The 23,632-nt window shown below is 42.6% G+C and overlaps 2 protein-coding genes across 5 annotated transcripts in view; one reads left to right on the top strand and one right to left on the bottom strand.

Moving 5' to 3' along the window:
- dhtkd1 (dehydrogenase E1 and transketolase domain containing 1) overlaps positions 1 to 9,959 on the bottom strand; it is a 46,843-nt gene extending 36,884 nt beyond the window's left edge. Inside the window, exons 1-3 of the mRNA XM_041202156.1 lie at positions 9,663 to 9,959; positions 4,150 to 4,305; positions 1,488 to 1,699 (exon numbers count right to left, since the gene is read on the bottom strand). Of these exons, the coding sequence (XP_041058090.1) occupies positions 1,488 to 1,699; positions 4,150 to 4,305; positions 9,663 to 9,840 (546 nt within the window). The 5' untranslated portion in view covers positions 9,841 to 9,959. The remainder of the gene's footprint in view (positions 1 to 1,487; positions 1,700 to 4,149; positions 4,306 to 9,662) is intronic.
- The window catches only part of upf2 (UPF2 regulator of nonsense mediated mRNA decay), a 147,821-nt gene continuing 133,470 nt past the window's right edge, over positions 9,282 to 23,632 (top strand). For 2 of the 4 annotated variants that reach the window (XM_041202152.1, XM_041202155.1), the window contains exons 1-2: positions 18,913 to 19,043; positions 22,719 to 22,813. The gene's annotated coding sequence lies outside the window, so the exon portion shown is untranslated. Of the gene's footprint in view, positions 9,461 to 18,703; positions 18,832 to 18,912; positions 19,044 to 22,718; positions 22,814 to 23,632 lie in introns of those variants that run through there. The other 2 variants (XM_041202154.1, XM_041202153.1) reach the window with 2 other exon arrangements.

Genomic DNA, 23,632 nt, shown 5'->3' with positions numbered 1-23,632 from the left:
CCCAGGAATCTATCCTTGGCCTCCTCCTATTTCTCATCTACGTGCTGCCCCTCAACAACATCATCCGAAGCAAGCGTTAGTTTTCACATGCATGCTGATGACACCCAGCTCTACCTCACCATCACCTCTCTCAACTCATCCATTGTTGCTAAATTATCCGACATCTAGTACTGGATGAGCAGAAATTTCCTCCAATTAAATACTGGGAAGACTGAAGCCATTATTTTTGGTCCCTGCTCCAAACTCTTGTCCCTGGCTTCATTCCTCTCCCTGCCAATTCTCTGAGACTAAACAAGTCTGTCTCCAACCTCGGTGTCATATTTGACCACAGTTTGAGATCCTGAGCACATATTTGTGACATCACTAAGACCCACATCTCAGCTCACCTTCTTCTGAAGTCCTCATTCGTGCCTTCGTTACCTCTAGATTCAACTATTCCAATGCTTTCCTGGCTGGTCTCCCACATTTACCCTCCGTAAACTTGAGGTCATCCAAAATTCTGCTGCCTGTGTCCTAACTCTAAAAGTCCCACTCACCTATCATTCCTGTACTCACTGATCTAATTAGCTCCTGTTTAAGCAATGCTTCAATTTTAAAACGCTCATCCCTGTCTTCAAATCCCTTCATGGCCTCACCCCTCCGTATTTCTTGTAATCTCCTGCAGCCCCACAGCCCTCCAAGATAGCTGCGCTCATCCAATTTTGGCATCTTGAGTATTCCACATTTTAATCGCTCCACCATTGGTAACCTTGCCTTCAACTGCCAAGGCTCTAAGTTTTTGAAAACACTCACTAAACCTCTCCAGTCCTCTACCTTGCTTTCCTCCTTTAAGACACTCCTTAAAACCTACCTCTTTAACCAAACTTTGGGTCATCTGACCGAATATCTCCTTGTGTAGCTCAGTGTCATATTGTTTTATAAATGCTCTTGAAGCACCTTGGGATGTTTTAATATATTTGTATAGCACCTCTTAATGTATGTTGTTGCTTTCAAAACCTTTTCAGCTGGACAATGGATTTGATCAAAGACTGTATAGTGGGGAGGGGGAGGAGATATGGCTAGGAAGAGGATATCTTTCTGCAAGGCAATTACAAACATAACAGTTTTATGATCTTGGTGCAAACATTGAAGAAGAAAGCTTCTTGCAGAATTGTTACCAAACTGTTTTATTCCACTGTACTTGCGCTGTTCAAATTAAAGATTTCAATTCTTTTGGAAACTTTTACAATATCAATTTTCAAAAGATGTTTTGTGATAACCCACTGGAGTGAACCCTAATGGATTTTATCAATCCATGTTCCCAACTGGAAATACCAGGTAAGTGTGGATGGCCTTGAGAAAATAAGATCCAAATCAATCTGCCACATGACTGGCAGAAATCACTTGGAATATTCAATCATTATTTTATTTAATCTTGCTAGCTTTCATTCCCAACAGCAACAAATCCTCTTATCCCATTCCCCATTCAGTTAGAACATATCTATTACCTGAGACTCCAGCATCAGTTTTGCTAAATGTCTTTTCTCTTCTGGAGTTAATGTTTCTTGCTTTGCTTGCTCAAATCTTTGAGCAAACCATTCCCTCTCTACAATGGTCTCCAGTTGGGCGATCTCAACTGATATGCGCCCACAATAAGTCTGCTCCAAATAGGCCAACACCTCTTCTAAGGTGGCTTCCTCCTTCCAGAAGTTCAACATTCCTGGAACATAATATATATTATGAAATATATTACTTATGTAATAATATATATAGGGAGGAGTAAAACCATGGACGGATTTAAAAACAAGGATGAAAATTTCAAAATCAACACATTTCTTGACTAGGAGCCAGTGCAGATCAGTGAGCAATACTTGGTGCTATAGTATAAGGGTATCTGCGTAGCAAGGGTTAACACGGGATTGGGTACAGTACACACGACCCGACGCTAGAGTGTGTTGTGGACTGGACAGAGACCTTTGTAGAAGCAAGCATGGAGTTAGCTCCTAGCTTGGAATATACCCTGTATATACGCAGATAGTTATGTATTATCAATAAACACAATGTTTAACCATACAAGATTCAGGACCTCTTCGTGAGAGATTACTGAACATACAATAGGAGCGAGTTAAAACACGTGGTCAATCAAATTCTGATACCTAAGTTTATGGAGGGTAGAATGTGGGATACCAACCAGGAGTGTGATGGAATAGTCAAACCTAGAGGTAATGAAGGCACGAATGGGGATTTCAGCAGATGAGCTGGGATGGAACAAAGTCTCATGGGTTGAAACAGGCATTCTTATTGATGGCACAAGTATGCACTCAGAACCTCATCCCAGGTTCAGATGTGACACCAAGGTTACAAATAGACTGGCTTAATCTCAGACTGTTGCTAGAGACAGGGATGGAGTCAGTAACCAGAGAATGACAAAGAAGCAGACAGAGGAGAAATTCTCTCCATGCTTACTGATGTATTCATGTAAATATGTATAGCAGAGTGTAGAACTTCAGACTTTACTGATGTCAAGATAGTTACATGAATACAACTGCATTAGAGTCAGTCACTTTTATAATTAACCCTGCACACAGACAGTTTCTTTGTTGCCTGCTCAATGGGAAAAGTGGCATGACCACAAATCAAAAGCTAAGTAAATATTTCATGTTTTCCTCTTTCCTTTGCAAATTTCAAAACAGGAATCATTGAGGATTCACTTCCTCAGCTGCCATTTTGTGTTCTCCTCTCAAGATGATGGAAAGTTCTTGAGATGTTCTCTCCCCTCTCCTCATAACGTTGACTTATTTTTTCAAAACTGATCCACAAATGCAACCTCAGCCAATGTCCTTACATGTGTACTTCAAGCAGAGGGTTGGGTAGCAGTCATGAACATGGATCTTTCAACCCCAAGGGTGCTAAATTAATAGCAGCACTCACATTGGCTGAGTTCAATTCGTGTCACACAGATCAAGAGTTGAACCTGGGATCTTCTTTGACTGTCCTAAACACAGAATAAAGCTGCCCGCGAGTTTGTGGGCATTTATGCCTCAGTGCCCACAAATTATTTGCAATTGAAGGGATAGAAAATCAACTTGCCTTCACCATAGCCCTGTAATCCAACTAGCTGCCAGGATGTGGTGTACGACAGCAGCATGGTTGATGCTGGATGGACGCAGAAAATCAGTTATCTGCAAGTTTGCATTTTGGTGTGACAACACTTTGCCACAGTCGGCATGGTTACAGATTCAAAGAGAATGAGATGGATTATAATTGGTTCAGGCCACAAGTAATGCTTTTGCACACACCTGGTATTGGGTAGTAATAGAATCGGTAGTAAAAACTTCCATTAGGCCAAAAAGGGTGTAGCTTCTCAGATACCTGCCCTGAATCTTTACTCCATAACATTGCAGCCTATGGATCACTTTAGGCTGGTTTAGTCTTATATTGTTTTCTACCCTTTGTCTTAAAAGCCCATTGTTCTCTAATCAGCAATGGAGGATGATGAACCTGTTCGAGTCTGAGAATGAGCTGTACATGGAATAAGAACAGGAGAAAAAAAATGAAAAAGGCCATTCAGCTCATCAAACACATCCCCAATTTCCCCAGTGTAGGATCCAAATAATGAAAATAACTTCACTACCTTACCTAATAAATTATTCAAAATATTTAGGCTCTTTGCACAAAGAATGTTTTGATTGCCTTCTAAGATTGGTGGTACAAAATTAATACCAATCTAAACTTTATATCCTTTGTCCTGATTCACCTTGAAGTAATATTTTAGGTTAATTTTGTCTATACTATTTAATACTTTAAAGGAGTTCACTAAGGCAGACCCATTTTTTGACTGTATAGCTTAAGCTCTTCTAATCTTTCTTCATAACTCATTTACTTTGAAGAGTGCTTTCTTGATTCTCTTGAAGCCACACATTCTCCAACCCATGTATTACCTTTGAGAGGTGCAATCCCAATTGTATACAGAGGTCCAATCACATACACTTTCAGGGAATCATGAACTACGTGCCTGTTAGACATTACATTCAATAGTTATGTCCAGTTTTAGAGGAAATATGTAAAATATCATGCTTTTGTAATCTCGGCTCTATTCAGGTAGAGAGAGAGTGAGAAATGTTTTAATCCTAATTTCTTCTAACAAAAATAGACAGCCCATTTACTTACCTTTTGTGTTGAACAGGTCGTGACCCTGAAGCGCTTCAGTTAAAACCTGGATTTCAGGAATCATTTCTATGACACCTTGATTCAATGGGTCGATTTTAGCAGCTTTGTGGCCATGTTCACGATATGCTGTTACCAGCCGTACTAAACCATGGTCAACTACAGAAAGAAAGAAATCACATGATGACTAATAATTAATGCAAGTTGTTGTCGTTGTGTCCTACACATCTTTGCTTTGCCCCCACCCCCCCGCCCCGCACAAACTGGACACGGTTCCAGGTAGGCCAGTGTCATGAAGCTATTAATGTATATAATATTTTGGAAAATATTTTTCTTTAAAATAGAAGTTTAGTTTGCGGTTATGTCTTAATTGGATTAAAGCCAGCCAGTCTGGGTGCTTAGATGTACTAGTTTGAGATGTAAACAGGGAGATAGGATGCATTTGCATTTTTTGAATAGAGCATTCAAGAAGTGGGCTGAAAACTTGACACCTAACAGCTATCAAGCAATATGTTTATATTACTAATAAAATTGGTACTATGAAAGGGGTTTCATTGTTAAAAGGTGAAGTTCAAAGAGGTTATTGATACAATGAGAATTAACATTCAAGGGGGCTGGTAGGTATAACTTCAGTAGTTTTTGGGTGTGCAGAGCAGAGGCAATGTGAGATCAAAAGGGAGCTGCAAGCCTCCAACTGGCTCCACAGTGGAAAGAACATCATTTTGAATTTGTAAGGTGAAAATGCTTCGCCTGTTTTGGTTAAGTCTATAGCTTGTTGTTGCCTTAATGGAGATTAGTTTGGGAACCTGTTAAAAGTTATGATAGTCGTCATGTGTAGCCATGTGTACATATATTTTAACCAGTGTAAATTAATAAAATGTTTCAATTAGTTAATGTAAAGCCACGAGAACTAGTGATAAAAACAAAAAACTGCGGATGCTGGAAATCCAAAACAAAAACAGAATTACCTGGAAAAACTCAGCAGGTCTGGCAGCATCGGCGGAGAAGAAAAGAGTTGACGTTTCGAGTCCTCGTGACCCTTCAACAGAACTGATTTTTCTTTACAAGGAGAGTGGTGAAATATAAGTGGTTTAAAGTTGGGGGTGGGGGGGGGTGGGGGGGTAGTGGAGGTGGGGTGTTGTTGTAGGGACAAGCAGTCAGTGATAGGAGCAGGTCATCAAAAGATGTCACAGACAGAAGAACAGAAGAACACAGAGGTGTTGAAGTTGGTGATATTATCTAAACGAATGTGCTAATTAAGAATGGATGGTAGGACACTCAAGGTATAGCTCTAGTGGGGGTGAGGGGGGCATAAAAGATTTAAAAATAATGGAAATAGGTGGGAAAAGAAAAATCCATATAAATTATTGGAAAAAAAACAAAAGGAAGGGGGAAGAAACAGAAAGGGGGTGGGGTGGAGGAGGGAGCTCAAGACCTAAAGTTGTTGAATTCAGTATTCAGTCCGGAAGGCTGTAAAGTGCCTAGTTGGAAGATGAGGTGCTGTTCCTCCAGTTTGCGTTGAGCTTCACTGGAACAATGCAGCAGGCCAAGGATAGACATGTGGGCAAGAGAGCAGGGTGGAGTGTTAAAATGGCAAGCGACAGGGAGGTCTGGGTCATTCTTGTGGACAAACCGCAGGTGTTCTGCAAAGCGGTCACCCAGTTTATGTTTGGTCTCTCCAATGTAGAGGAGACCGCATTGGGAGCAACGATTACAACAGATTAAGTTGGGGGAAATGCAAGTGAAATGCTGCTTCACTTGAAAAGAGTGTTTGGGCCCTTGGACGGTGGGGAGAGAGGAAGTGAAGGGGCAGGTGTTACATCTTTTGCGTATGCATGGGGAGGTGCCATAGGTGGGGGTTGAGGAGTAGGGGGTGATGGAGGAGTGGACCAGGGTGTCCCGGAGGGAACGATCCCTACGGAATGCCGACGGGGGCGGGGGGGGGGGGGGGGGGGGGGGGGTTGAAGGGAAGATGTGTTTGGTGGTGGCATCATGCTGGAGTTGGCGGAAATGGCGGAGGATGATCCTTTGAATGTGGAGGCTGGTGGGGTGATAAGTGAGGACAAGGGGGACCCTATCATGTTTCTGGAAGGGAGGAGAAGGCGTGAGGGCGGATGCGTGGGAGATGGGCTGGACACGGTTGAGGGCCCTGTCAACGACCGTGGGTGGAAAACCTCGGTTATGGAAGAAGGACATGTCAGAGGAACTGCTTTTGAAGGTAGCATCATCGGAACAGATGCGACGGAGTCGAAGGAACTGAGAATGGGATGGAGTCCTTACAGGAAGCGGGGAGTGAGGAGCTGTAGTCGAGGTAGCTGTGGGAGTCGGTAGGCTTGTAATGGATATTGGTGGACAGTCTATCACCAGAGATTGAGACAGAGAGGTCTTGGAAGGGAAGGGAAGTGTCAGAGATGGACCACGTGAAAATGATGGAGGGGTGGAGATTGGAAGCAAAATTAATAAATTTTTCCCTCTGTTTCTTCTCCCTTCCTTTTGTTTTTTTCCAATAATTTATATAGATTTTTCTTTTCCCACCTATTTCCATTATTTTTAAATCTTTAACAAAAACAGAATTACCTGGAAAAACTCAGCAGGTCTGGCAGCATCAGCGGAGAAGAAAAGAGTTGACGTTTCGAGCCCTCATGACCCTTCGACAGAACTTGAGTGAATCCATTATTTTTAAATCTTTTATGCCCCCCCCCAACCCCCACTAGAGCTATACCTTGAGTACCCTACCATCCATTCTTAATTAGCACATTCGTTTAGACAATATCACCAACTTCAACACCTCGGTGTTCTTTTGTCTGTGACATCTTTTGATGATCTGCTCCAATCACTGCTTGCTTGTCCCTACGAGAACTAATGGTCTGATTCCTGACTACTGAGTCGCATCTCAAACATAACACTTAAAATTATTGATTATGACAGTTGTTTAAAGTTTCCTTCTGGGATTTTTAAATAACTCCACTTTACCAACTGCATCGGTCATAACAGCCAGCTGTACTTGGTACAATGACGATTTTCATACATGACCCTAGGGCACAGGGCATCACAACCATATCCAGTCTTGTCCTTGCCCCACATGTACATGAACCAGCATAGGTAAGTGGATAATAAAACAACAATAATAAAAACAAAAAACTGCGGATGCTGGAAATCCAACAAAAAAACAGAATTACCTGGAAAAACTCAGCAGGTCTGGCAGCATCGGTGGAGAAGAAAAGAGTTGACGTTTCGAGTCCTCTTGACCCTTCGACAGAACTTGAGTTCGAGTCCAGGAAAGAGCTGAAATATAAGCTGGTTTAAGGTGTGTGTGTGGGGGGCGGAGAGATAGAGAGACAGAGAGGTGGAGGGGGGGTGCTGTGGTTGTAGGGACAAACAAGCAGTGATAGAAGCAGATCATCAAAAGATGTCAACGACAATAGTACAATAGAACACATAGGTGTTAAAGTTAAAGTTGGTGATATTATCTAAACGAATGTGCTACTAGAATGTACTACTTCCCCACTAGAGCTATACCTTGAGTGCCCTACCATCCATTCTTAATTAGCACATTCGTTTAGATAATATCACCAACTTTAACACCTATGTGTTCTATTGTACTACTGTCGTTGACATTTTTTGATGATCTGCTTCTATCACTGCTTGTTTGTCCCTACAACCACACCCCCCCCCTCCACCTCTCTGTCTCTCCGCCCCCCACACACACACCTTAAACCAGCTTATATTTCAACTCTTTCTTGGACTCGAACTCAAGTTCTGTCGAAGGGTCATGAGGACTCGAAACGTCAACTCTTTTCTTCTCCGCCGATGCTGCCAGACCTGCTGAGTTTTTTCAGGTAATTCTGTTTTTGAATAAAACAACAAAATGGGTTAATTTCTCTCCTCCCTGATATAGGCATGAAGAAGTGCAGTAGTAGGGCCACAATGCTGATACAAAAGCAAAATACTGCAGGTGCTGGAAACTAGATATAAAACAGGAATCGCTGGAAATACTCAACAGCCCAGGCTGCATCTGTGGAAAGAGAGAAACCGAGAGTTAACATTTCAAGTCAATAATCTTTTGTCAGAATGTTCTGAATGAGCAAAGCCCTGAAGGAAGGTCTGAATGAACAGAGCTCTGAAGGAAGGTCATCGACCTGAAATATTAACTCCATTTCTCTCTACACAGATGCTACTGGACTGGCTGGGAATTTGCAGTATTTTCTACTTTTGTGCCATGATGCTGTCCTAACGGAAATCAAGCAAAGATCGAGGGATCAAAGATCGAACCATTTATTCTGCTGAGCTTTAGGGAGAAACCCGTAACTGAGTTACTTTTAAGTAAGCACACATATTGGTCTTTTGTGTGTATTATTTCTAGGCAGCTGGCAACTTTGATGGCATTTTCCCTGTGGAGCTCATGGTGAGGTAGTTGTGTCAGAGCCCATGAGTATCTCAGGAGAAGTTTGAGGATGAAAGATCATTAATAAGGAGAAGGCTAAAATGGTCCATGCCTACATAGTGATAACTAGACAAGGTGCGTTATGACACTGACAACGGGGCAGAGTGAACAGTGTCATCAAAGCAAGGCTTTAAACTAGCAGCCTGGTGATATAACTCAGGACAAGCTTTATTTAAGCTGTGAGAAGAAACAATTCTGTGTAGTGCGGAGGGCAGATAATTCCACACTATGTAATGCAAAATGTTTCAATGGCAGTTATCCCATTGGTATTAAGTAGTGCCAAATTCTGAACTGTTTTTTTTAAATCAAGATAATGTCCTTTTAATATCAAGGATGCAATGAGCCCAAATTTTAGAATTCTGATAAAAAAAAAGTTGTAGATATTAAACACCTTGCACCCAGACACACTCACAAAACTACAGTACGGTATTAGTGTCACATATCATTTAGACCCTGTGGGCAGCACCCAAGACGCTAATTTACAATACCAATCATGCACTTTCTGCTTCTGACATTTTGCCAGCGCGACCGTATTAAAAATGGCACCAGCCCAAATTCCAGCGTGTGACGTTTTGGAAGGAACACGAACAAGCTGACACACACACACACACACACACACAAAGCAGATACAGGCTGCAGGAAGACACAAACGACCCTTAACACCCAATGTAGGTAACGAGAACAACAACAACAACAACCACAACAAAAAAAAACTTTTTTAAATAAGCAACTCGAAACATTTTAAGCTGAGATGCAAGGAGGCACGAGTTTTACGCTCAGGCTCTAAGCCGGCAAAAATCCTTGAGTTCTGGAGGGGCAGCCATTTGCAACAGAAAGAGGATTCAGTCAGTATCCGAGCGTTGTGACAAGGTAACCGGAGCGACTTCGTGAACTGTCACTTTGTTTCCCCAAGGTTCCAGAGCTTACAATTAGTTTCGCGGACTTGACACAATAAGAAGTTTTACAACTTCTTGCTATTAGGCTGAAAATGTTAACAGTCCAATTCCACCCCTCCCAAAAAAAAAACCAAACAAATCTTATAATCTCGGGTTTTAAGATGCACGCAACTGACCTTGAGTTGGGACTTCTCTTGTTAATTTAAAACCACTGTCATTCCGGGCAGGCTTGTAGCCATAAACTCCCCGTTCGCTGCGGTATAGGCGCCTCGGGCTGAAAAGCCAGCACACCCCCCGCCCTGGCCTCCGAACGCAACCGTTTAATGCTGAACTCAAGACAGATGCCGACATCATTCCTTTCCCACCACCTTGTCAAACAAAAGGAAGCTGTCCCCAAGCCTGGGTTATTAAGCCAGGGTCCCGGACAGACATGTGCGAATGGATTACAAAACGACGTCACAGTGCAAACAGACACCACCTCTTAACCGTGATAGGTTGCAGTTTATGGGAATGCTGGCAAAAAAAAAGTTGGCTCTGCTGGTCAGGCAGCTCTGGGGACTGCAGACAGATTTTGGCCAGTTAGTCAAGGATTTTTTTTTTTAAAATGGAACAGATCAACAGCAATGTTGATTTGAGAGTAATTTTGTTTCAGTACTTTTGTTCAGTTTTTCAAACATGATAAATGCTACTTCTATAACAGCAGATCATTTACTCTTCACCAATTAATTTTTAAAAATGATCCTTTAGCTTGACCTTTCTGTCTATTTCTGGTGATAGACTGTCCACTAATATTCATTACAAGCCTACCAACTCCCACAGCTACCTCGACTACAGCCCCGCTTCCTGTAAGGACTCCATCCCATTCTCTCAGTTCCTTCGCCTCCGTCGCATCTGTTCTGATGATGCCACTTTCAAAAACAGTTCCTCTGACATGTCCCCCTTCTTCCTTAACCGAGGTTTTCCACACCCGTGTCTGGCCCATCTCCCACGCATCCGCCCTCACACCTTCCTCTCCCTCCCAGAAACATGATAGGGTCCCCCTTGTCCTCAAATATCACCCCACTAGCCTCCGCATTCAAAGAATCATTCTCCGCCATTTCCGCCAACTCCAGCATGATGTCACCACCAAACACATCTTCCCTTCACCCCCCCCCCCGGCGGCATCCCTCAGGGATCGTTCCCTCAGAGACACCCTGCTCCTCTCCTCCATCACCCCCTACACCTCAACCCCCTCCCACGGCACCTTCCCATGCAACCGCAGAAGGTGCAACACCTGCCCCTTTACTTCCCCTCTCCTCACTGTCCAAGGGCCCAAACACTCCTTTCAAATGAAGCAGCATTTCACTTGCACTTCCCTCAAGTTAGTCTACTGCATTCGCTGCTTCCAATGCGGTTTCCTCTACTTGGAGAGACCAAACGCAGACTGGGTTACCGCTTTGCAGAACACTTTCGGTCTGTCCGCAAGCATGACCCAGACCTCCCTGTCGCTTGCCATTTCAACACTCCACCCTGCTCTCATGCCCACATTTCCGTCCTTGGCCTGCTGCATTGTTCCAGTGAAGCTCAATGCAAACTGGAGGAACAGCACCTCATCTTCCGACTAGGCACTTTACAGCCTTCCAGACTGAATATTGAGTTCAACAATTTTAGATCATAAACTCTCTCCTCCATCCCCACCCCTTTTTCCGATCCCCCTTTTTTCCAATAATTTATATAGATTTTTCTTTTCCCACCAATTCCATTATTTTTAAATGTATTTCCATCCATTGTTTTATCTCTACCTTTTAGCCTATTTCGATACCTTCCTCCCACCCCCACTAGGGCTATCTGTACCTTGCTCGTCCTGCTTTCTACCCTTAATGTCACCTATTAGCACATTCCTTAGATAATATCACCACCTTCAACATCTCTTTGTCCTTTTGTCTATGACATCTTTTGGTTATCTCCACCTATCACTGGCCCTCTATCCAGCTCTACTTGTCCCACCTCCCCCCCCCCCTTAAACCAGCTTATATTTCACCTCTTTTCTATTTTTCCTTAGTTCTGTTGAAGAGTCATACGGACTCGAAACGTTAACTGTGTTCCTCTCTGCAGATGCTGACAGACCTGCTGAGTTTTTTCAGGTATTTTTACTTTTGCTGCTCCTGTTTGGCATGGCACCAAATTGGTTACGAATTTGTGTCTGCTGTGAGTAACCAATCTCAGCCTCATCTGAGGGCACTACAATTACTCCCAATGTTCTCCACTGATCATCCGGCTGAAAAGGACTTGCCTGGGAAAGGTATAGTGAGTCCCGGACTGTGACTGTAGATGTAATTCAGAATTGATAGGTTTTATCATTTATGAAAACATGTACAGGCAAAATCAATTATTACAATCATAACGACTTGCACTTATTGATGCTTTTAATATCACAAAATAACCCAAGGCACACAGGAACATTATCAAACAAAACTTGACTTGAAGCTACATAATGAGCTATTAGGGCAGGTGGCCAAAAGCTTCATCAAGGAATTAGGTTTTAAGCAGTGTCTTAAAGGAGGAAAGAGAGGTGGGAACAGGGGTGAAAGTGACTTAAATTTCTTACTGGTACAGTCATACAAGGAATTCCAAATTTGACTAATTATAATTTAATGTGTGGAAGGTCATTTCTTTGACCGGAAACCACAGTTTTTTTATTGAACTTGTGGTTTCCGTGTTCAAAGCACTTTGATTATCAATCCATTGCCCCCAAGGCATGTTTGAACAAAATAAAAAATTCGCACCATGACTGGCATCAAAGAACAGGTCAGATTGATACAGCCAATAATCCGCAAACAACAATACAGGCACACTCCCTAAACCTTTGACAATCAAAGTGATTCACAACAAGCCATCCACTGTCAGAAAAGGAAAATATGAAAACCTCACGATTCCTCACAGTGTGAATATTCTAATTTACAATGGGTCGGCTTGAAAAGGTGGCACTGCACTTTTGAAAATATCACTTATCGATCTTATGAACATAGCAATCACTTAACCACTGAAGTCTCTGAGATCAGGTAACATTGGTGGTGGAAGTTGTCAAACCATTACAATCAGCTATAATGAATGAGTTTAGTGTTTGTTCATATTTCAAATGATAAGATGAAACCACATCAAAGAAATGTGCTGCATTTCAAATTCCAACTGTACAAGACACGTGGGAAGAAGTGCCCATTATTTGCTCAAAAAATAAAAAAAATCCACCACTAATCCTCACATAAGGTCAGTTAATTGATCTGTTTTAATAGTGGTCATTATGCTTAAAAGACACAAAACAATGATATGGAAATCAAGAGAAATTGTCGCCATACCCCACACTGAAACATAATTAACTACAAACAAGTGACTTCCATTCTCATTTCCATTTTCCCCGCTCATTCAGTCCTTAACCACAATTCGATGGGTTAACCACTCGATTTCTTAACTACAACTGGAAAGTTACCTCTCCGCGGGTACCACTTGTCATTTTCACTCCCCACGTCTCTGCATTCCTATTTCCTCAGGGGAGGCGATGGCATAATGGTATTGTCACTGCATTAGTAATCCAGAGACCCAGGGTAATGCTCTGGGGACCTGGGCTTCAAATCCTGCCTCAGCAGATAGTGGAATTTGAATTCAATAAAAATCTGGAATTAAAAGTCTAATGATGACCATGAAATGTTAAAAACCCAACTGGTTCAATAATGCCCTTTAGGGAAGGAAATCTGCTCTCCTTGCCTGGTCTGACCTACATGTGACTCCAGGCCAGGCCACAGCAATGTGTTTGACTCTAAAATGCCCTCTGAACAAGGGCAATTAGGGATGGGTAATAAATGCTGGCTGAATAAAAAAAAACTTTCTTACCAGTATGCCAGACCGTTACTTTCACCTTTGGGTGGAGAGGTTTATGGAGAGAATTCCAGAGCTTAGCCAGGTGAAGACAGCCACCTATTGGAGAGTGATTAAAATCAGTAATATTCAAGAAGCCAGAATTGGAGGATCACAGAGGGTTGTAGTACTGGAGGAACTTTCAGAGATAGGGTGAGGCCATGGAGGGATTTGAAAATAAGGATGAGAATTTTAAAATTGAGGCATTGCTGGACTGAAAGCCAAGTCAGTGAGTTAGGATATAGGCACAAATACCAAAGTAAAATACTGAGGATGCTGGAAAGGTAACTTGACTCTGTTTCTCTCCACAGATGCTGCCAGACTTTCTGAGTATTTCCAGCACTTTCTGTTTTTATTTATGATTCAGACCAATCAGGAGAGCATTGGATTTGTCAAATCTAGGGGTAACAAAAACATGGATGACGGTTTCACCAGCAGATGAGCTTAGGGAGAACAGAATCTGTACAATGCATATAGTGCCCTTTAAATCAGTCCTGTGCCAGAAGTAAGATTTTAGGCAGGTACGTTTTAGGGTAGGACAATTGAATTGTGATGATAGACTCTGTATATGGTTGCAATCATGTCATGGCCATGGTCAGAAAACTATTGTTCAATGCAATTTAGGAAGTAGTTGCAGAAATAGTAAAAGTTTTGTTTATGGGTCAGTTTTATGTCAAGTGAGTCTTCCTTTTTATACTGCTGAAGGCCATCAATGTTTCGAGATAGTTACTATGAGGGAATTGGCATGGTTACAATGACTGAAAGTGAAAGCACAAAGAGCTTATCTATAAAAGTAAACTGATTAGGAGAGACTAGGACCCGAGGGCACAGCCTCAGAGGAAAGGGAAGACCTTTTAGAACAGAGATGAGGAGAAACTTCTTTAGCCAGAGAGTGGTGAATCTATGGAATTCATTGCCACAGAAGGCTGTGGAGGCCAGGTCATTGAGTATATTTAAGTCCGAGATAGATAGGTTCTTGATTGGTAAGGGGATCAAAGGTTACGGGGAGAAGGCGGGAGAATGGGGTTGAGAAACCTATCAGCCATGATTGAATGGCAGAGCAGACTCGATGGGCCAAATGACCTAATTTCTGCTGCTATGTCTTATGGTCTTATATATTGGAAAGACAGTTCTTAACATATGCATGTCCAATTAATTTTATATTCGTCTATATGAACACTTTAGGAAGGATGTGAAGGTATTAGAGAGGGTGCAGAAAAGATTTACAAGAATGTTTCCAGGGATGAGGGACTTCAGTTATGTGGATAGATTGGCAAATCTGGGGCTGTTCTCCTTAAAGAAGAGAAAGTTGAATGAAGATTTGATGGAGGTGTTCAAAATCATGAGAGGTCAGAACAGATAGAAAGAAACTGTTCCCATTGGTACCAGCGGGTACCAATTTAAGGTGAATGGTGAATGCAAAAGAACTCTAGGCAACATGAGGAAAATCTTTTTTAAACACAGAACATGGTTTGTATCTAGAATGCACCTCTACAGGTGATTTCGGAAGAGAATTGGAAAGCACCTGTAGAGAAAGAAAAAGCTGCATTTAAGGGGGAAGGAGGTAGAGGGGATGTGGGGGGAAAGCAGGTTTAGCTGATTTGCATTTGCAGAGCTGGTCTGGTCCTGATGGGCTGAATGGCCTCCTTCTATGCTATAAACATAGTTTATGATTCTTTGCTTCACGCATTTATCTAATTTTCTTTTAAAAGATGCAATGTTCTGCCTTAACTTAAGATTCATGAACAGGAAGGTTGCAACAGTAACACTGCTATTCAAGGAAGGAGGAAGAGAGAAAACAAGGGACTGCAGGCCAGTCAGCATAACATCAGTATTAGGAAAAATGTTAGAATCTATTATTAGGGATGAGATTGCAGGGCACTAGGAAAATCAAAGTATTATTGGGCAGAGTCAACATGGTTTTATGAAAGGATAATCATGTTTTTTGAAGGTGTAAATAGCAGGTTAGGTAAAATGAAAGGAAAGCTTGCATTTTTATAGGGCTTTTCACAACCACCACACATCTCAAAGCACTTTACAGCCAATGAAGTACATTTGAAGTGTTGTCACTGCTGTAATTTAAGCAATGCAGCAGCCAATTTGCATACAGCAAGGACCCACAAACAGCAATGTGATAATGACCAGATAATCTGCTTTTTGTGATGTTTATTGAGATAAATATTGACCTGGATGTTAGTGATAAACCCCCTGCTCTTCTTCAAAATAGTGCCATTTGGGACCTTTTACATCCATTTGAGAGGGCAGGTGAGGCCTCTGCTTAAACTCTCATCTGATCACTCCGCCATTGCAGCAGTGGAGTGTAAGCCTTGATTTTTGTGTTCAATAAGGGGAAAATGGTGGATATAGTATATATGGATTCTCAAAAGGCATTTGATAAGGTGCCATGCAAGTGGTTATTACACAAGATTAGGGCTCATGGAAATGTAGGGGTAGTTTGGATTGAGGATTGGATGAAAGACAGAAAACAGGAAATAGGAATAAATGGGTTATTTTCAGGTTGGCAAGCTGTAACTAGCTGCTGCAAAGATCAGTGCTTGGGCCTCAACTTTTACAATCTATATCAATGATTTAGTTGGAGGGATCGAGTGTAATGTGTCTAATTTTGCTGATGATATATAGGTAGATGTTACGTTAACCTTTCTTGAAAGTGGGTAAAAGAGTAAAAAAGTCTTGTTGCAATTACATAGAACTTTGATGAAACCTCGGATACTGTATAGTTTTCATCTCCTTACCTACAGAAGGATATACTCATCTTAGAGGAGGCACAACAAATGTTCACTGGATTGTTTTTAATCGCTCCACCATTGGTGGCTGTGCCTTTTGTCTAGGCCCCAAGCTCTCTACCTCATTTTTCTCCTTTAAGAAACTCTTTAAAACCTACCTCTTTGACCAAGTTTGGTCATTTGACCTAATATCCCCTTATGTGGCTTGGTGTCAAGCTTTGTTTTATAATGCTCCTGTGTTCCACTTGGAATATTTATTATGTTAAAGACACTATAATCTAAGTTGTGCTTCTTAGAATGAGAGTGATTGGGTAGAATAGGCATATATTTTCTGGAGTTTAGAAGAATGAGAGGTGATCTCATTGAAATTCTTAAAGAGATTGACAGGGTAGACTCTGAGAGGCTAGTTTTCCCTGGCTAGAGAATCAAAAACTAAGGGGCATAGTCTCAGGATAAGTGGTCCACTATTTAGGACTGACATAAGGAGAAATTTCTTCACACAGATGGTTGTGAATACTTGGAATTCTTTACCCCGGAGGGCTGCAGATGTTCGATCGATGAGTATTTTCAAGGCTTAGATCAATAGATTTTTGGACACCAAAGGAATCAAAGGATATGGGAACAGGGCAGGAAAGTGGAGCAAGGTTGAGGTTCAGTCATGGTCTTATGGAATGACCAAGAAGGCTCGACGGACCATTTAGTCTATTCCTGCTCCTGTTGCTTATGTTAATTACTGTCTTAGCTTGGGGTCCAACAAACCAAAATATCAATTTTACAATCCCTGCAACTCCATATTCCCCAACACTCCATAAAAAATTTCTAACTTTCCCTTTACTCTCTTGGTGGCAATTTAAAATTGATAACCCCCCTCAGTGATTCCCTAATCAGGCAAAATACCGTTATAATCTTAAAAACCTTTATTAAATCTCCTCTTAGTTTTTCTGCTTGTGTGGAAACAATCTCAGGATCTCAATTTTCTCTCTATTACCATGTCTGGTGAGTTCAGACTGTACTATGAGGAGGAAGGGTGGGGTGGATGGGGAGGAAAGACAGAATTAGGAAAAGCAATAAAAGTGTTAACACAAGTAAAATACTGCAGATGGTGGTCATTTATACATACTTCAATGCCTATAATGTGGGAATGGTGTATTGGTTTGTAATTTTAATGTAATTCACTTCTTTTAACGTTTCGTCCACCACTTCCCTGTTACCTGCTGAACTTGTTTGTCTATTTTTGTTACATCATGATTGTTACGTTTTTAACCTGATTACTTAGCCTTCATATGAATTTCTCGATGTAAGTTGCATTGCAATTCAGCCTTTAGTCTGTGAATACAGTACCATTATTATTAAATCTATGGGGAGAGAAACAGGGTTAACATTTCAGCTTGATGACAAAAGTATTAACAAAGGAGACATAACGAGTGAGACTTAATATTACTATTGAAATGGCGACTGTTTGGCAACAATATTTTAAAAAGTGCTTATGCCTCAAGAGTGAAATTTAGCTACCTTTGAAACCCAAAACATGAGTAATATTTAAAAAGGCAAAATACTGCAGATGTTGGCAATCTGAAATATAAAATAGGGAAACATGGTGTAAATGCTCAGCAAGTCAGGTAGCAATTGTGGGAGAAATAAATGATTTGCATTTCCATGAATCTTTCATGATGACCCAAAGCGATCTGAAGTGTATTCACAGTTGTAGTGTCGGGCACACAGCAGACTTCTACAAAGAGCAATTTGGTAATGGCCAGATAATTTTTTTAAAATGATGTTGATTGAGGGATAAAGTTTGGTCGGGTCACCAGAGGTAACAAAAACAAAAATACCTGGAAAAACTCAGCAGGTCTGACAGCATCTGCGGAGAGGACCAAAGTTAACGTTTCGAGTCCATATGACTCTTCAACAGGAGTCATATGGACTCGAAACGTTAACTGTGTTCCTCTCCGCAGATGCTGTCAGACCTGCTGAGTTTTTCCAGGTATTTTTATTTTTGTTTTGGATTTCCAGCATCCGCAGGTTTTTTTTTGGCTTTTACCACCAGAGATAACAACCGTTCCTCATCTGAAACTGGCACCACTGACAGTGTAGCACTCCTTCAGTACTGCATGGCGGCGTCAGCTGGATATCTGGACTCGGCTCTCTTGAACCTACAACCTTCGGAGCCGGAGGCAAGAGTGGCCACAGCTGACACAGAGAAAACAAAGAATATTCACTCGAGAGATCGAATTATAACTTGAGGAGAAGGAGCCGCTGGGGTGGCCCTCGCCTTGGTGACCCTGCCACTCGCTCTCCTGCAGAGACCATCAAACACCGAGCTTCAGCTTCAAAGCCTGGGCATCGTAAAATGGTCCTTGTCACCACCCCCCCCCCCCCCCCCCCCCCAGCCGACAATGGCCCAGTCCCGCGGAACAACTACCTAATCCCCCGCCATGTCCCACCATCAATGTCCAACCAGCCCCCTCCCATTTCCACCCTGGTCTTCCCCGCTAGCAACCGCCCAGTCGCCCTGACAACCGCCCAATGAGACGAAGGGGGCGGAGTCTGGGGGGGGGGGGGGGGGGGCCTCACTGCCGCAGCGGCCTGACCGAGCGCCTGTCACTTACGGAGAAGGGAAAAATAAACGCCCCCTCAGAAGAAAAAGAGCACTGGATGTTAAAAAGAAATCGCATTTTTTTGCTGTTTGATATCACCCCCTCCCGCCGCCGTGAGTTCCTTTTGTGATTTGAGAAGTTTGTTTATGGCTGTGATCAGGCGGCGTTTGGGTCAGTCGGGTTGGTGGGGTCCTGGCGCTCAGGGCCTCTATCTCTCTCTCTCTCTCAGTTTCTGTGTCCGAGCGTCTCCGGATTCAAACACAGCCGTGCCTGGCCTGGCCTGGCCGCGCCGCCTCCACAGCACCCGGGACACCTCCAGGAGCCGGTAACTGTGCCTTTGCGGGGGCTATCGGGCTGTCTTCATACCCCTTTCTGCCCTCCTGTCTCGGTTCCTGAGGCCCCGGTCAGGGCCCTGGACTCTGGCCCTGGGTGATTCACCGTCCCTAAAACCGATAGTAACTGGGGCTTTGAGAGATTCACCGTCCCTAAAACCGATAGTAACTGGGGCTTTGAGAGATTCACCATCCTTAACACCTACAATAACTGGGGCTTTGAGAGATTCACCATCCCTAAAACCGATAGTAACTGGGGCTTTGAGAGATTCACCATCCTTAACACCTACAATAACTGGGGCTTTGAGAGATTCACCATCCCTAAAACCGATAGTAACTGGGGCTTTGAGAGATTCACCATCCCTAAAACCGATAGTAACTGGGGCTTTGAGAGATTCACCATCCCTAAAACCGATAGTAACTGGGGCTTTGAGAGATTCACCATCCCTAAAACCGATTGTACCTGGGGTTTTGAGACATTCACCATCCCTAAAACCGATAGTAACTGGGGCTTTGAGAGATTCACCATCCCTAAAACCGATAGTACCTGGGGTTTTGAGACATTCACCATCCCTAAAACCGATAGTAACTGGGGCTTTGAGAGATTCACCATCCTTAGCACCGACAGTAACTGGGGCTTTGAGAGATTCACCATCCTTAACACCGACAGTAACTGGGGCTTTGAGAGATTCACCATCCCTAACACTGATAGTAACGGGTTTTGAGAGATTCACCATCCCTAAAACCGATAGTAACCGGAGCTTTGAGAGATTCACCATCCCTAACACCGATAGTAACTGGGGCTTTGAGAGATTCACCATCCTTAACACCGACAGTAACTGGGGCTTTGAGAGATTCACCGTCCCTAACACCGACAGTAACTGGGGCTTTGAGAGATTCACCGTCCCTAAAACCGACAGTAACTGGGGCTTTGAGAGATTCACCGTCCCTAAAACCGATAGTAACTGGGGCTTTGAGAGATTCACCGTCCCTAAAACCGATAGTAACTGGGGCTTTGAGAGATTCACCGTCCCTAAAACCGATAGTAACTGGGGCTTTGAGAGATTCACCGTCCCTAAAACCGATAGTAACTGGGGCTTTGAGAGGTTCACCATCCTTAACACTGACAGTAACTGGGGCTTTGAGAGATTCACCATCCTTAACACCTACAATAACTGGGGCTTTGAGAGATTCACCGTCCCTAAAACCGATAGTAACTGGGGCTTTGAGAGATTCACCGTCCCTAACACCGATAGTAACTGGGGCTTTGAGAGATTCACCGTCCCTAACACCGATAGTAACTGGGGCTTTGAGAGATTCACCGTCCCTAACTCCGACAGTAACTGGGGCTTTGAGAGATTCACCGTCCCTAACACCGACAGTAACTGGGGCTTTGAGAGATTCACCGTCCCTAACACTGATAGTAACTGGGGCTTTGAGAGATTCACCGTCCCTAAAACCGATAGTAACTGGGGCTTTGAGAGATTCACCATCCCTAAAACCGATAGTAACTGGGGCTTTGAGAGATTCACCATCCTTAACACTGACAGTAACTGGGGCTTTGAGAGATTCACCATCCTTAACACCTACAATAACTGGGGCTTTGAGAGATTCACCGTCCCTAAAACCGATAGTAACTGGGGCTTTGAGAGATTCACCGTCCCTAACACCGATAGTAACTGGGGCTTTGAGAGATTCACCGTCCCTAACACCGATAGTAACTGGGGCTTTGAGAGATTCACCGTCCCTAACTCCGACAGTAACTGGGGCTTTGAGAGATTCACCGTCCCTAACACCGACAGTAACTGGGGCTTTGAGAGATTCACCGTCCCTAACACTGATAGTAACTGGGGCTTTGAGAGATTCACCGTCCCTAACACCGACAGTAACTGGGGCTTTGAGAGATTCACCATCCTTAACACCAACAGTAACTGGGGCTTTGAGAGATTCACCATCCCTAACACCGACAGTAACTGGGGCTTTGAGAGATACACCATCCTTAATACCGACAGTAACTGGGGCTTTGAGAGATTCACCGTCCCTAACACCGACAGTAACTGGGGCTTTGAGAGATTCACCATCCTTAACACCGACAGTAACTGGGGCTTTGAGAGATTCACCGTCCCTAACACCGACAGTAACTGGGGCTTTGAGAGATTCACCGTCCCTAACACTGATAGTAACTGGGGCTTTGAGAGATTCACCGTCCCTAACACCGACAGTAACTGGGGCTTTGAGAGATTCACCATCCTTAACACCGACAGTAACTGGGGCTTTGAGAGATTCACCGTCCCTAACACCGATAGTAACTGGGGCTTTGAGAGATTCACCATCCTTAACACCGACAGTAACTGGGGCTTTGAGAGATTCACTATCCCTAACACCGATAGTAACTGGGGCTTTGAGAGATTCACCATCCTTAACACCTACAATAACTAGGGCTTTGAGAGATTCACCATCCCTAAAACCGATAGTAACTGGGGCTTTGAGAGATCCACCATCCCTAAAGCCGATAGTAATTGGGGCTTTGAGAGATTCACCATCCCTAACACTGATAGTAACTGGGGCTTTGAGAGATTCACCATCCTTAACACCGATAGTAACTGGGGCTTTGAGAGATTCACCATCCCTAACACCAACTGTAACTGGGGCTTTGAGAGATTCACCATCCCTCACACCGACAGTAACTGGGGCTTTGAGAGATTCACCATCCCTAACACCGATACTAACTGGGGCTTTGAGAGATTCACGATCCCTAAAGCCGATAGTAACTGGGGCTTTGAGAGATTCACCATCCCTAAAATTGACAGCAACTGGGGCTTTGAGAAATTCACCATCCCTAACACCAACAGTAACTGGGACCTCCTATTATTATTTACATTCAGAACAACCTCTGAAAGATCTCATTTCGCCATTATTTTTCATATCCCCATTATCATTTTCAGCTTTATTGTTTTTTACATATTGACGAATCACTCTTGGCTCTTCTAGGGGAATACCAACACCATTTGTTCATCTGCAGGAATATTAGTCAATATTGTGGTTTATATACTACAATAAAAACATTCAGGAAAAGAGTGTAGTGTTTTATGATCATGAACCCTGTGCCCCTCAGTCTCCAAACAGAAACTTGCCTTTTCTCAGTCCATTGATATTGAAGCTTGCATTTTGTGTATCCTGTTTATGTTATGTTCCAAATAAATATTTAGGCAATAAACTCACTTTATGTTTCTAATGACATTTCCTTGTATAATGTTGGAGTGAAGTGAAATGTATAGAACTATAAATATTGTTTGCTGTCTGTAGTTTTCATGTAGTGTTATGACTGATTTGGGATTTTACAATAAAACAATAAAATTAAGTGAATTAGCTTTAATTTTGAAGTGTGGGGTATAACTCAAAATTTGGTTGAAGAAACGATGCATACATGCAGCTTGATAAAGATACATGTGGAACTATGTATGTTGTTCCTTTAACCAATTTTTCTGTTTTATATATGTACAAATTTAGCATTTAATTTAAAATGAATAGTTTATATTCAAAAGCTGAGTTGGGCAAACCTTGAATTAAATGTTTCTAATTTTGCAATATTAACCTATTTTACAAGAGTAATTTCAGAACATGAATTTCTGGAGATTAAAAAGTACCATAATTTCCCCTCCTTACAGAACTGTGGTGAGCTACACTGAGAGCCATTTTAGCCCTATCCTGTTGAGTTTCCCCCAAGGCTAATCTTGCATTTTACTAGATTTGGCTGTCTCAGGTAAGAATTTGATGCCATGATAGTTGGTGAGAGGAAAAAAGTGTGTTGAACTGGAATTGACGCTGTTGAATTCATGTTATTGTAATTCTGTGGCTTGTGTTGTTCACATGCAACGTCACTTGGTTGGCAAAAATGTGAAGTGTCCCATTTAATTTTTGCTGGTGCTGCTTTGTAGCTACTCCTATCAGAAAGTCTGCTCACATGGTCTGTCACACTCATCTGTCTTGTGCCATCCTTGCACATCCCCTGTAGCCCGTGTGCAACTGCTTTGTGAAGCCCGTAATCCAACTATGCTCCTTTTTGCTGCCCTCCACTTTTCCCTTGAAGAGATCTCTGTAGCTTTTCAGCTCTGATCAAGTGGCTGATATACTGATGCCTTCTTTTCTGGATGTCACTTTTTAAAGTTCCTTTTGTTGCAGTTTCAAGCACCCCTTCATTGGTCTTATATGGACTTTTTAGCATACGTCCTAGCATCCACATTTCAAAGGCCTCCATTTTTTCCACAGATCTTTATTTATTGTCCAGGTTTATATTTTTATTTCGTCTTGGAATCATACAAGTTTATATTTTTATTTATTTCATTTTAGAATCAGAGAATTTTACTGTGCAGAGAAAGGCTATTCAGCCTGTTGTGCCTGTGCTGCTCTGTAAGAGCTCGCCACGTAAGCCCCATTTCTCTGCTTGCCCTTAAACGTTTATTCCCTTCTCTTTCAAAAGCTATTGTGGATCTAGATTCCACACTGTTCTGGTCGGGCATTCCATTTCCTTACAGCCTTCTGCCTAAAACATTTCTCCCTACCTCTTCCTTCAATTTTGTTG

Source organism: Carcharodon carcharias, chromosome 13 (assembly GCF_017639515.1).
Source record: "Carcharodon carcharias isolate sCarCar2 chromosome 13, sCarCar2.pri, whole genome shotgun sequence".
In the NCBI taxonomy this organism is placed as follows: domain Eukaryota; kingdom Metazoa; phylum Chordata; class Chondrichthyes; order Lamniformes; family Lamnidae; genus Carcharodon; species Carcharodon carcharias.
The sequence above is the reverse complement of the archived record's forward strand: the minus strand, read 5'-3'. Positions and strand labels throughout refer to the sequence as shown.